The sequence below is a fragment of the Triturus cristatus genome, chromosome 5_1, assembly GCF_964204655.1.
Source record: "Triturus cristatus chromosome 5_1, aTriCri1.1, whole genome shotgun sequence".
Lineage (NCBI taxonomy): Eukaryota > Metazoa > Chordata > Amphibia > Caudata > Salamandridae > Triturus > Triturus cristatus.
In genome coordinates this window covers 465,179,875-465,192,969 of record NC_140587.1, presented here as the reverse complement: position 1 = coordinate 465,192,969, position 13,095 = coordinate 465,179,875, and the positions used below count along the sequence as shown (strand labels likewise).

Below are 13,095 nucleotides of genomic sequence, written 5' to 3'. Positions count from 1 at the left end.
CTTTGGAGCTCTTTCCCTTTTCGTTTCTAATTTCTCCAGAATATTCCTTCTTCCTCTTAATCCTCAATTGCCTCGTCAAATGGGGGCCTACTTTATTACTAAATCACTATGAGTACTCCCACGATGGACCAGTCAGCAATGAAGACTCTGCTGCTAACTCAGATGATGGTATGCCCTATTTGAAGTGAATAACACCACCTAGGCGTGGGGAAGGAAGCAAGTCCTTTTGTTATTATATTCCCTCACACACCCTAGTGGTGTCATGCTTCATCATCGGGACACCCCGACGCCTAAAGGTCAGGGTGGGCTCGACCAATATTTCAGGGAGCACTTAATGAGATGATTTTTGGCCAGGGGGTTTAAAGATTAAAAATTGGCGTCAAACCCCAGTTTCCCTTTATTCTTGGGTTTGGCACTGATGTTAAAAAATAGAAAAGAGGGTTTCTAGGGGTATTATGGTCCTAGGACCCTATTGCCAACATGTTTCTGTCCCTAATACCCCATAAAGGGTGCACGGACATTCATCAGGGCTTGTACCCCCTGTAAGATAGGAAAAAAGGGGGGGAGAAGTTCCCTATACAGTAAGGGCAGATAGCTGCTCCTTATTAAAATGTGTCGTTCCGTAAATGAATTCACTCCATCCCAATTTAGGAGAGGATAAACATCTTGTGGGACCGCTACATATGGGGTAGCCCTGTAGTCACACTGCCACCAAGGGTCCTGCCCCGTGTAGACACCTATTTGGTACTGGTTCCGGATTCCAAGCTGTGGGAACCAGTACCAAATAGGTGTCTACACGGGGCAGGACCCTTGGTGGCAGTGTGACTACAGGGCTACCCCATATGTAGCGGTCCCACAAGATGTTTATCCTCTCCTATATTGGGATGGAGTGAATTCATTTACGGAACGACACATTTTAATAAGGAGCAGCTATCTGCCCTTACTGCATGTTAGTATAGGGAACTTCTCCCCCCTTTTTAGGTCTCGGCTAGCAAAGGCTGCGCTTGCGCAGGCTCGCTCGCGAGAGATAATGACTTGGGAGTAGAGGGGCTTGAACCCGCCCCTCTTCTCCCCTGTTCTCCATTGGCTGGCCTCATTGCTGACTGGTCCATCGTGGGAGTACTCATAGTGATTTAGTGTTTACCCACGGGAGGGTGTACTCCATTACAGAGTTCCTCTCGGCCCCTTGCCTAACTAGGGATCTTTCCTAATATAGGTTTGTGTATTGTGGCCTACTTTATTAGCCTGGTCGTATCCCGTTAGTTGAAAATGTAAAAGAGTAAGTTCCACCCGATTACTATAAATAGCGTTTAGCTTCCCCCTCAGTGCTGTTACTTTCTGTTGTTGTGCTAGGGTTTGATTTCCTTTGTGGGCTGCTTCTGCCGCTTTTAGCTCCATCTCTAGTGCTTGCCTTTCTGCGGTCCTCTGTTTATTCAAGGCTGAGTTCAGGGCTAGACATTGTCCTCTGAGCACCGCCTTAAAGGTGTCCTAAGTGTTCGCAGGGGAAGTGTCATCTGGTTTATTGAGCTGAAGGTATTGCCAAATTGTCTTTCGCAAGTCATTGCACATCAGGCGGTCTCTTATTAGTGATCCAGGGAAGAAGCAATGATGATATCTGGATGGGGGTCGGGGGGCTTCCCAATCTATGATTGTTTCCACGGGAGCATGGTCGGACAATTTGATGGGGTATATGGTTGCGTCTCAAAGCGCCTGGACTAGGGTGTTGCTCAAAGATGTAGTCTATGCATGAGTAGCTGCAGTGCAAATGGGAGAACAAAGTGTAATCCCTACCATTAGGGTGTAGGGATCGGCAGCTGTCTACTAAAATCATTGCCTCAAGTGCTTTAGAGAAACTGCTCGTATTCTGTCAGGTTGGATGAGTGCTGTCTACACCAGGGTCCCAAGTCAAATTAAAGTCTCCGCCTGCGAATCTCCCCAACATATCAATGAATATCTGCAAAAAGGAAGCTTGGTCAGTGGTAGGAGTGTAAAGCGTGGCAAAGATGCATAAGCGACCCCTACGGTGGCCCTACACCATGAGTATCCAGCCCTCTTTGTCCTTTACAGCCCAGGGGTTGAATGTTCAGCGACGTGTGGAAAAACAGCGCCACCCCATTGTGTTTCGAATCTGCGGATAAAGTGTACCTCAGGGATAAGCTCTATGTCGCAATCTATGATCTTCTGACCGCTTCTGGTGAGTTTCCTGGAGGGCCACTACATCATGTCTCCCATCTGTTATATGCTTCCATAGGCTATGGCGTTTCACTGGGGAGGTCAGGCTCTTTACGTTCCATGTTAGTGTGGAGATCACCATCTTTCAGCCCTGTATTGCATTTGCCCATTGGACCACAGGTCTCCTGTAGCCCTCGTTTCATTTTGGAGACTGTTATAAAGCACTCACGCCTCCAAACCACCAGTGTGCCCAAACGCTCTCTGAAGGGTGACATCCAGCCTCTTGGTAATCATCACGCCTTCTGAGATGCGCTTATGAAAGGATTTAGTGCATGTTTACAGACTACAGTCTCCGCCACCCGACTTGCAGATAAGTCGCCTTCCTCCTGCCTCGCTCTCGTGAGTGGCTGTAACCCGGCAGGGTGGTCGCCGGGTCCATCGCCCTACGTGGATGCGTTATGTTCTATACCGTAATGCCTATGTGGGCCTTTATTACAGTTTTACAAATGTAATACATTTTGTTATGGAGACTGTGTTGTAAAGCACTGGCGTCTCCGCGCCACCAGTGTGCACAAACGCTCTGTGAAGGGTGATATCAGCGACGCTCAGACCCGCACCACTTCTCACCTCCCCCCGCTGTCGTCTGTGCAGCTCTTGCACCGCGCCGCGCCTGAGAGCAGCGACTGGCCACGTTGCCCAATAATGAAGCTGCTGTAACACCCAATTGTTTGCGTGAGCTCTGCCTATCAGTGCCGTACCTGTTGCCCACTCCACACCTCATTAACGTCCTCACTTGTATCCAAATACTTTTGGGGGCACCGCTGGTTGCACTGCACCGTTCGTACTGAACAAGGCCCGACCCTCGCTAATCACGGAGAGTTCCACCCCTTCGATGACTGGCTGGCTGCTTCCTTTTTAGAATGTAGTGCCGGTACATGTATCACCCTCTCCTCAACTGTGGTGACTTCCCTGCGACTTAAGATACATGTCTCGCTGCTTTCCAGCACTCTGTGTTGGGTAAGAAAGCAGTTGGCCCATGCAGAATTTCCCTCGTGGTCTGCCGTAACAGCACTCTTCTTCACTGCTGTCTGCACGGCTGGACTCCCCCAGCCCCGCCCCCCCCCCCGTGCTCATCTCTTCCATCCGACGCTCGGGGGCATAGCCGCCCGCACCGATCTCCCGTGTAGTTCGGTGCCAGGCCTCTTGACCGATCCTCCCGGGCAGCAACTCTGTGTACCCCAGCCCGCGATCTCGATGTGCCCTCCCACCATGACCGGTGCTGTCCCAGGGCTCCGCTACGAGGCCTGCCGTCGGCACTGCCCGTCTAGGCCTTGCCACTGGTCCATTTGGGCCTGTGCCCCAGTTAATCCTCATTGCTCGTCCATCTGCACAGCAATCCAGGTAGCGGGCATCATCTTCCTGGATACCCGCCGCTCTCTTCTTCCTGTGTGGTGTCCTGATGGCATTCATGTTTCATTTCTTCGGCGAGGGGGAGTATGTGCATAGGGTGGCCTTTTGCCCCCTTCTTAAACCCCCTCGTGGTTTACTATCGCTGACCCTGATTTGGGGAGGGTGGGCTTCCCACCCCCGGGCAGAGTTTGTCCCGGGCCTACATTGAGTCCTGGGCTTCGTCCGATGGTTACGGGGGCATTCTACATGAGATGCAGACCCATCACCCACCAGGTGTCCCAGTCCGGGTGAAAGGTGATGGCGTTCAGGGCCGGACTGGGAACAGAAACCGGCCCTGGCAAACTGCTCAGCCGCCCCCCCCCCCCCGCCGCCCCCCCCTCTGGGGTGAGGGGGAGAGCAGCCGAGCAGTTTGCGAGGGCCGGTTTCGGCCGATTTTGTTACCGGGGGCCGCGATTGCCGACCCCCGGTAACAAAAATAGCCTCCCAGCGGCCTAAAACCGGCCCCCACCCTAGCGGCCTACCGGGGAAACGCCCGGTGCCCGCTATGGCCAGTCCGGCCCTGATGGCGTTCCATCTAGAAAATGTCTATCTGAAGCCTGATTAAGAATACACAAGGTACAGAAACATTCAAAAACCTTTGACGCTGTGAAATGCAACCATTTGCAATGCAATAGGTCTCGCATGAATCTAAATGTGAGCTACAGGCGTTGCAGATGCTAATAGATTTTCTCACTTTCAAATTATGCCAGCAGTAGCTTAATAAGCACATACATTTCTTTCATAAAGGAAAGAGTGCAGGATCACAGGCAATTACTAGGTGTCCCTGGGAAATTCTAGGGACACCTAGTAACAGCCTGTGGTACTGCACCCTTCCATTCATTAAAGGAATTTCTTTGCTTATTATGCTACTGCTGGAATAATTTGAAACGAAAAAAAGCCTTAGCATCTGCGATGCCAATAGCTCACATTTTAACTGATGCGAGACCTACTGCATTGCAAATGCTACTTTTCTGAGTAGCCTCCTGTGTAGCTTCAGCTGTGAATAGGTCATTGAGGCAGGAAGCAAACAACATACCTTCAATTTGCAGACTCTAAGTTAAAAGGTAAGATAAAGCAAAAGGAAACAAGTAGCGACGACGGATGAATCAATAAAAAAGAAAGTTCTCCCAAACAGGAGATAAAGAAGGCATGCATATGCAGACCACACTTTACCAGTGCCCCTCAGCTGAAAGGAAGGCTAAAAGGAAGTGAGATATCGGCTGCCAGAACGAAACAGGAGGCTGCAAAGAAGACTGACGCTGAAATGAGCCAACGGTAAGCAGAAGGTGGGAATAGAGTGGTTTTATTTATGACAGCAGGTATTACAGAGAGCGCATAAGCGCTGATGCTTGACATAAAAAGGAGTAAAAGAGGGTCCAAAAGAGAAAATGGAGGGCAAAGATAGAAAAGAGGGAGCAAAGATGAGAAAAGAGGGCACAGAAAAAAGCGCAACAGCAGAAGAGCAGAGTACACTCCCACTGGACCACCAGAGATGAGACACAGGCTGGAGCCTGCGGGTGGAGGAGGGCCTCGAACACTCAGCAACACAGAGAGCTCAGGGGCTCCGAGGGCAGCACTTACTGGTGGAGCTGCGCGGGGGAGAGCAGTCACACTGACCAGGTCAGTGGACTAGCGATACTAGCCGCGCAGCGGCCGCCATTAAGTACGGATCGTGGGAGGGTGATCAGTTCGGAGGAGGGAGCGGGAAGGACACTCTGGAGAGGGGGAGGGGCCGCGGGGGCAGCAGCAGTGGGGAACATGGGTAAAAGATAGCAAGAAATAGGAAAACAGAGCGAAAGAGAAAGGGGGCAAAAGAGAAAAGGGAGAGCAAAAAGAGAAGAGAGGGAGCAAAGATGACAAAAGAGGGGACAGAAAAGAGCGGAACAGCAGAAGAGCAGAGTGCTCTCCCACTGAACCACCAGGGATGAGGCGCAGCCAGGAGTATGCGGGTGGAGGAGGTCCTCGAACACTCAGCAAGACAGAAAATACGGGGGCTCCACGGGCAGCACTTACTGGTGGAGCTGCGCGGGGGAGAGCAGTCACACTGACCAGGTCAGAGGACTAGCTCTTGCTGTAACCGGATTCCTGAACATGGGATCTTATTAATGGATAGAACCCAAATACAGAACGAGGAGGTTCAGTAAGGAATCTGGGGATAGATACAAGTTTCTACCAGAAAGATTGCTACTGAAGGAAAGTAATTTGTTCTTCTGATAGAGACTTTTAGCTACAGATTGTTCACCTTTTGAATAGATTACATAGCAAAACCTGTGAATGCGAACCGGTCTGTCCAGACAGTAGTGCTTCGTGAACAGATGGAGGGATGCCCACATAGCTGCCTGGCATATGTCCTGAAAAAGTACATAGCTTGCTAACAAAGTGGAAGCAGGTTTGTCCCTGGTAGAATGAGCGTGCACTTATTCTGGGGGCTGCTTTTTAGCCAATGTGTAGCACATCTTGATGTAGAGCACAATCCAACGGGAGAGTTCCTCTTCTGCTTATCGTTGCCTTTATTCACTCCAGCGAACCTTACAAAGAGCTGATCGTCCTTCCAGTGTTTTTTGGAACGATCTATGTAGAAGCTCAGTGCTCTCCGGGGGTCCAAGCGATGGAGTTTTCCTCCTCCTTAGAGGGGTGAGCAGGAGCAGAGAACGCCAGTAAGGTGATGGTCCGACCACCATACAATGGCATCACAACTTTAGGCAGAAAGAATGCTCTAGTATGCAGAACCAGTTTGTCTGGGAAGATGGTGGTAGTCTTAGAGGGGTTAACACAAAGAGCCTGAAGCTCACCTGCATGCCGTGCCGATGTGATGGCAATGAGGAACACAGTCTTGAAAGTGAGATGTTGAAAGGGGCAGCAGTGAAGCAGCTTAAATGTAGTGCACATCAAGTAATTAGGGACCAGATTAAGGTCCCATTTGGGCATCACAATGGGAGAAAGGAGGGGCAAGACGTGTTGAAGTCCTTTAAAAAAAATTGCATCACATCTGTCGACAAAGAGGGCTGATTTGGCAACCATAAGGAGGACCAAAGATAACCTTTAACTGCACCTACAGCAAAGCCTTGCCGGCAAGAAACACCACAAATAACAAAATGTCAGATAACTTAGCTTGAAGGGGGCCAAGCTGGCGTGTGCTGCACCAAACAACAAATTTCTTTCAACGACAGATATGTACAGTTTTCATCCAAGAACGACTGGCTACTAAGAGAACATCAAAAACCTCAGAAGGAAGTTCAAAGGCGTTCAGCTGTCGCTGCTCAAACTCCAGTAATGAAGGTGAAGATTGTGAAGGCTTGGGTGCAGAACCCTGTATTTTTGCTGCAACAGTAATTCCTCCTGGAGGGCCAGCCTGATCGGAGAACATACAATCAAAAGCTCAGGAGTTCTGGATACCACACTCTCTGTGCCCAAGCCGGACCTCTAAAATTACTTAGGCCCGGTCGGTCTAGATCTTCTTGAGAATTCAGGGCCGGGGTGAAACTGGCAGAGGTGGAAAGTGTCTCCAGTGAGAGAGACAGTGGAAACTAAAACATGCAGAACTGCTCACACTGTTCGTTCTCGGAAGTGGCGAAAGATTGAGCAAAGGTTTTCCCCATTCGCAGAAGTGACCTTGCGCCACGTCTGGGTACAATTGCCACTCGCAATCTGCTATGCACCAATGGCTGAGCTTCTCCCAGCGCGCTCAATGATCCTGCCAGGTAGTTCACCACAAGGAAAGTTCCTTGGGGATCCAGGAATTTTGAGAGGTGCAGGGCTTCCTGACACAGAGTCTTTGACCCCATCCTGACTTGTTTTTAGCAGTACCACATAGTGGTGGTGTGGTTTGTGAGCACCTGTTTCAGCCTTCCTTTGATGGATAGCAAAACACACAAGATGATGGACGGAATGTTGCACATTGGCAAAACATTCACCCCCAGTCACAGATCTGGGTTTAATCCATCGTTATTTTGCTCACCACGCCACCCCAGTTCAGACATGGCCATATGCAAATCAGTCTTGACCCTGTGCCTCATGGGAACAGTCCAGCCCGAACTGCCAAGCCATGTCTTCCCTGGACCGGAATCAAGCATCCTAGGACCGGTTTCGGGGTTTCACCCCTCTTCAGCCAGGATAGCTTGACTCCAGTGGAGAAGTGAGCACGGGACCCACGTCTGAGCAAAAGAATGATGGATTTAACCCAGATCTCTTGACTGGGGGTGAATGTTTTGATTTGTTCTGCATTCCGTCCATTAATTGTGTGTCTTTTGCTTCCTTTGATGGATGGCAGGAAGACTTTCAATGCCAAGTGGGTGGCGCTCAGCCCTAGAAGGTTGATGTGGAACCTGGACTCTGCTAGAGACCACCTCTGATCTGCACTTTTCCCAAATGGCCACCCAAACCCAGAAGCAATGCATTGGATACTACTGTCAGCTCTGGGTGGGGAAGGAAGAGGGGTACGTCACTGACCAAACTGCAGTCCAGTAACCACCACTGCAAATCTTTTGTAGTCTCCTCCAATATCTGTAAGGTCCACCAGATGTTGGGTCCACTTAGACTTCAGATCCAACTTCAGAGCCAACATATGCCACCTGGCATGCTCACCCAACAGGATGCAGGTGCACATCAGTCCAGCAGCCACAGTTGACCTTACCGAAATCCAGGATCGAGGCTGAAAGATCAAGATCATAGCCGGAATGTCCCGGACTCTTTCCTGGGGAAAGGCCCGAAACCAAACCGTGTCCAGAAAGACTCAGGTAAAATGGAGCATCTGTGAAGGAATCAGATGTGACTTTGGCACGTTGATAGTGAACCCCAAAAGTGGCAGGAGATTTACCGTAGTCTGGAGGTTGCCGACTTCTGGCTGGGGGGAGCCCGCCATCAACAGTCAGTCATCGAGGTAGAGGGAACACTGGAACACCTGACCTCCAAAGGTGAATGGGAGTGTTGCAAAGGGCAGAATCCTGCTTCGAATTTCTTGTGTTTATTACGCTTACCTGAAGACTTAAAGCGCAACAAAGACCGGCCTCTGGCGCTGCTCTGTCAACTCCAGGAACAGGACACGGATCGAACCTTGGATGAAGAGTGTGATTTGGAACAGCCCCAGGCAAGTGTTCTTATGCTTGGAGACTTAAATATTCTGCCTCGTGTTCTCTAATGTCCTTCGGGTTCATCAACGTACAGTGGCCACAGGCCTTGGAATCATCCATTGACGACAGGCCCCATAGAAACACCAGATGGGAATCCATCACAGACATTCATTTGTGGCAGTCCCGACAGTTGTCATCTCTGGTGGTGATATTCCTTGCACACTGAAGAGATATTTGGAGGTATTGGCTCAGAGAGATTAAGAGAGCTCCGCAGCCGTATCAGAGGTCAGCTTGAGGGAGTGGAGACAATACAGGCCCTGCTCATCATTTCCGGAATGGCGTCAGAATGGAGTTGCATGGCACCATCTTCTGGTGCACAAAGGTACTACTGGAAAGTTTCCGGATGCAGTCAAATTTCTGGAGAATATTCTAAAGGTGAGAAATCTGCAGCTAGAAGGCTATCAGAATATTGTAACACTAGCACATTTTGAAACGGCACTAGGATACACAAGTCATTATTGAATATTATCCAATGCTATCTATAAGAAAGCCTAACATGCAAGTAAAACCATATGCTACATGCATCAGTAAACTTGTGAACAATGAGAAACACCACATGTGGCTCAAAAAAGCCTCCATGGAAACACTGCAGTGCATGTAAATATTGGTTGCATTAAGACTGGCTCTAGACAAAACCCGGGTAGAGAGAACTTTGTGTGATGTGATTTTCATCATGAGCTAGGAAGTTAAAGTGCCTTTCTCCTTACCATTCGAGTTTTCTGAATGAGTGTTCTCGCCAGACCATATATTGGCAGCAACCAGGGTGTTGGTATGTGATGCTGCAACTGTTAAATCTGTAAATTTTAAAAAGCATTCTACAGTTAAACACAAAAATTGAAAAAGCATGAAGCAGTAAAAGCAGGAAAGATGAGCAACACTTTAGAAAGAATGTAATTAACATAGCACTTTAACAACTTCAATTACGAAATAAATAACAAAAAAGTATGATGCATAAAGTGTGTAGTTTCACTTCTCTGTCTTCCCCTTCAATTACGAACATTTGTGAATTTAACTACTAGCAGCCTAAGTAAATACTATAATTGGTTGTACCTAGAATTTCTAACTACAAGACCATCGCTTTGCAATAATCAAATATTTGGAATGGCTCACTGTTAAAGTGCTCTTACAAGCAATCAGTCTGTGAACGAATTGAGAAATACGGTTATTATTCCTCTACCAATGCCATGAATTAGCATAAATTACAGGGAACTAAATTCAGACACGAGCTAAGTATTTTGCTGTGGTTAATATGGTCACTGGCACTTAAATTTAAAGGATTTCTTTGCGCTTTAAAGATGGGAATGTAGTGTTATGTACCTTGTAGGAGCATTATGCATATTTTGTCTCCTTGCTGCAATCGAGACCTAGGCAGAAACTGCACTGCACCTACTATTTGTACGCACATTTTAAGTATTTCTATAGGTCTCAACATCTCATTTGGGCATCATTTTTTATTGCATGAAAGTAGTTGGACTAGATGCATTTGTTGCTTCTGTGTTTTGAGACTTTATTCTTTTCAGTTTTTTTTTTTTACGGTAGGATGAAGCCCATCAAAATGAGCAGGATTGAGTGAAGCCTGGAGCTAGCAGTAGAAACGCATGAAGAAACTTTCCTGACTCGAACAGTACATACGTTCAAACCAAAATCTAGCACCCATATGGTTATGTTCTGTAAAGTAGGGAGTTGGTATAAAAATGCCCCAGTAAATTGGCATGCCTGCAAATAAGGCGATATTGATCAAAACTATTTGGAAGCTAGCAATCATCGCTGAGGGTAGAGTACATCCTTTCCCACTGGAGGCATGTGCTTGCCTTTCTTACAGGTACTGAATCTTCTTCATTTCAAGGAACTCAATCTGTAGGGCACTAAAAAGAGAAAAGCCAGTGTATACAACGTTTTGAGCTAACATTACAAGACATTATGGCCTCCATCAGTGGCGTGTGCTCCTCCCTTGAGTCACGACTCGATACATTCAACATCGAAATCTCCCGTGTGCGGGCGGAGCTCAGAAAAATGGAAGCAAGAGTCAAGGAAGTTGAGGACACCACTAAGACGCTCTCAACCAACACTGCCCAACTCAAGAACCAGGTGCAACAGCTGACTGAAAAACAAGACAAGCTAGAGGCAGAACCAGATGATTACGAGAGTCGAGCGTGACGCAATAACGTGGGCATCCTGGGGGTGCCGGAATGCGTGGAGGGCCCAGCAATGGAACTCTTCATCAAGGAGCTCATCTCTAAACAACTGCAGCCAAAGGGCCTTTCACACTGTTTTTCAATTGAGCAGGTACACCGTTTCCCCGGAGGGCGACCTTAACCAGGGACCCCTCCACAATAGTCGCCAGAGTCTTTAACTTCTGAGACCGGAGCGCTATCCTGCAGACAGCATGCTGTGCTCCACGAATCAAACTCGAAAATAGTACAATCTCTTTTTCGCCCAGACTTTACCATAGATGTCCAAAAACAAAGACGCAGTTTCCTGGAAGTTAAAAAAGCGTTAAGAGACCTAGACATCAAATATGCCATGATATTCACAGCGCTTTGAAGCCAATGGTAAAAACTGGTTATCTTCAACGCCAGAAGAAGCGTGGGACTGGCTGGCTGGATGGCACCAAGTGGGAAACTCCAGCAAAGATAGACATTCTGGGCCAAAATGGAATCGAACCAGACCACCCCATGAAGCAAGCAAAGAAACGGGTCATGCAGCAGCTACATATGGCTACGCATGCAGCAGCTGACCCAGGTCCCGGGTGCTAGACGGACAATGGTGATCGAGTGGCCACGGAAGAGATCCTACACGGTAGAGTCGAGGAGGGTCGGAATACCAGTGAGTCCTAAATTGATGCACTGGAGCATTTTACCCGATTTGTACTCAGGTTCCCTTCCAAATTGACTGTGCACAGGGTGGGAGTATACACGCCACTGCATGACAGGTGGGTCTCGTATTTGGGGACTGATCTGCAACATACTTTTATCACTGATTGGAACCACACAGGGAAGGGCGGGAGAGTGGCGTTGCTGAACCACGGATACCATTTATTGTTGGGGGGGAGGGGGCGACAGGCACTCGGCCTGGTTGGGGATGTGGATAGTTTGAAATCCACTGGCAGGGAGGGGGGTATGTTAAGGGTAGGGGGGTTTTGCTTAATTTCAAACAGGTCATTTCACAACTATCTCAGGATTTACTGAAATACGCCAGTGAAACACACACAGCACAAATACATACAACCTCTTCGAGAATCAACCCAGGGGTACACTGGCCATCTCCATCTGAGGCAGCTGGTGAAACCCTCCTTGTCGGGGGGAAGCCGCAAAACATAAGCCTCGTCGAACATATATCGCACTCTAATACACAAATGCTGCAAACCTCATTGAAATATCCCTAATAATTCTCAAATGGAATGTAAATGGACTTGGAGATAAACTGAAGAACAAGTTACTTACCTTCGGTAACGCTTTTTCTGGTGGATACAGTATCTGCCTGTGGATTCCTCACCTTGTGAATATCCCCTGCGCCAGCATTCCACTGAACTTTTTTCCCCAGCTCTCTACGCCGACTTGGACGATGTCATAATGCATCGACTCCGCTCGCGACTCCGTATGACGTCACCGGAGCCATAAGAGAGCCACGTCGACGTGATGACGTCAGTTCCACCCATTTTTTCCGTGCCTCTGAGGCGCACAGGTGGACCAACGACAGATTCAAAGTATACACAGTATACAATATACAATCAAATATAAAAAGAACATATACAAAAGGAAAGCTAAATAAAACAAGCATTTCCTACCAATGCACAGAAAGCAGAACAGCATCTCAAACAACACATCTTTTAAGGCATACAAAGGTGGACACCGGGGAGGCGGGTGGGCCAGTGAGGAATCCACAGGCAGATACTGTATCCACCAGAAAAAGCGTTACCGAAGGTAAGTAACTTGTTCTTCTGATGGATACATCTGCCAGTGGATTCCTCACCTTGTGAATCGATTCCCACAGCAGTCCCCACTCCCGGAGGAGGGTGTCCACCTTCCTATACCAAAAAGTCTTGCAAGACAGAGCGCGCGAAGTGGCCCTCCCTCCTCATCTCAGAGTCCAAGCAATAATGCTTTGCGAAAGTATGGAGGGAGGCCCAAGTCGCGGCTTTACAAATATCTGCCACAGGAACACCCCTGGCCAAAGCAGATGTAGATGATTTAGCTCTAGTTGAATGAGCCCTAATACCCTCAGGAGGAACCTTACCAGCTAGGGCATAGCAGATCTTGATGCCAAGGATGATCCATCTCGATAAAGTGCGCTTGTGCACCGCTCTTTCTTTAGAATGTCCAACATAACCCACGAAGAGCTGATC

General features: G+C 48.4%; 1 protein-coding gene across 9 annotated transcripts in view; it reads right to left on the bottom strand.

Annotated features, from left to right (window-relative positions):
* C5_1H8orf88 (chromosome 5_1 C8orf88 homolog) overlaps positions 1-13,095 on the bottom strand; it is a 579,684-nt gene that overhangs the window by 190,695 nt on the left and 375,894 nt on the right. For all 9 annotated transcript variants that reach the window (XM_085604097.1, XM_085604093.1, XM_085604088.1 and 6 more), the window contains one exon: positions 9,458-9,544. In XM_085604097.1, coding sequence (XP_085460223.1) covers positions 9,458-9,544 — 87 coding nt within the window. The remainder of the gene's footprint in view (positions 1-9,457; positions 9,545-13,095) is intronic.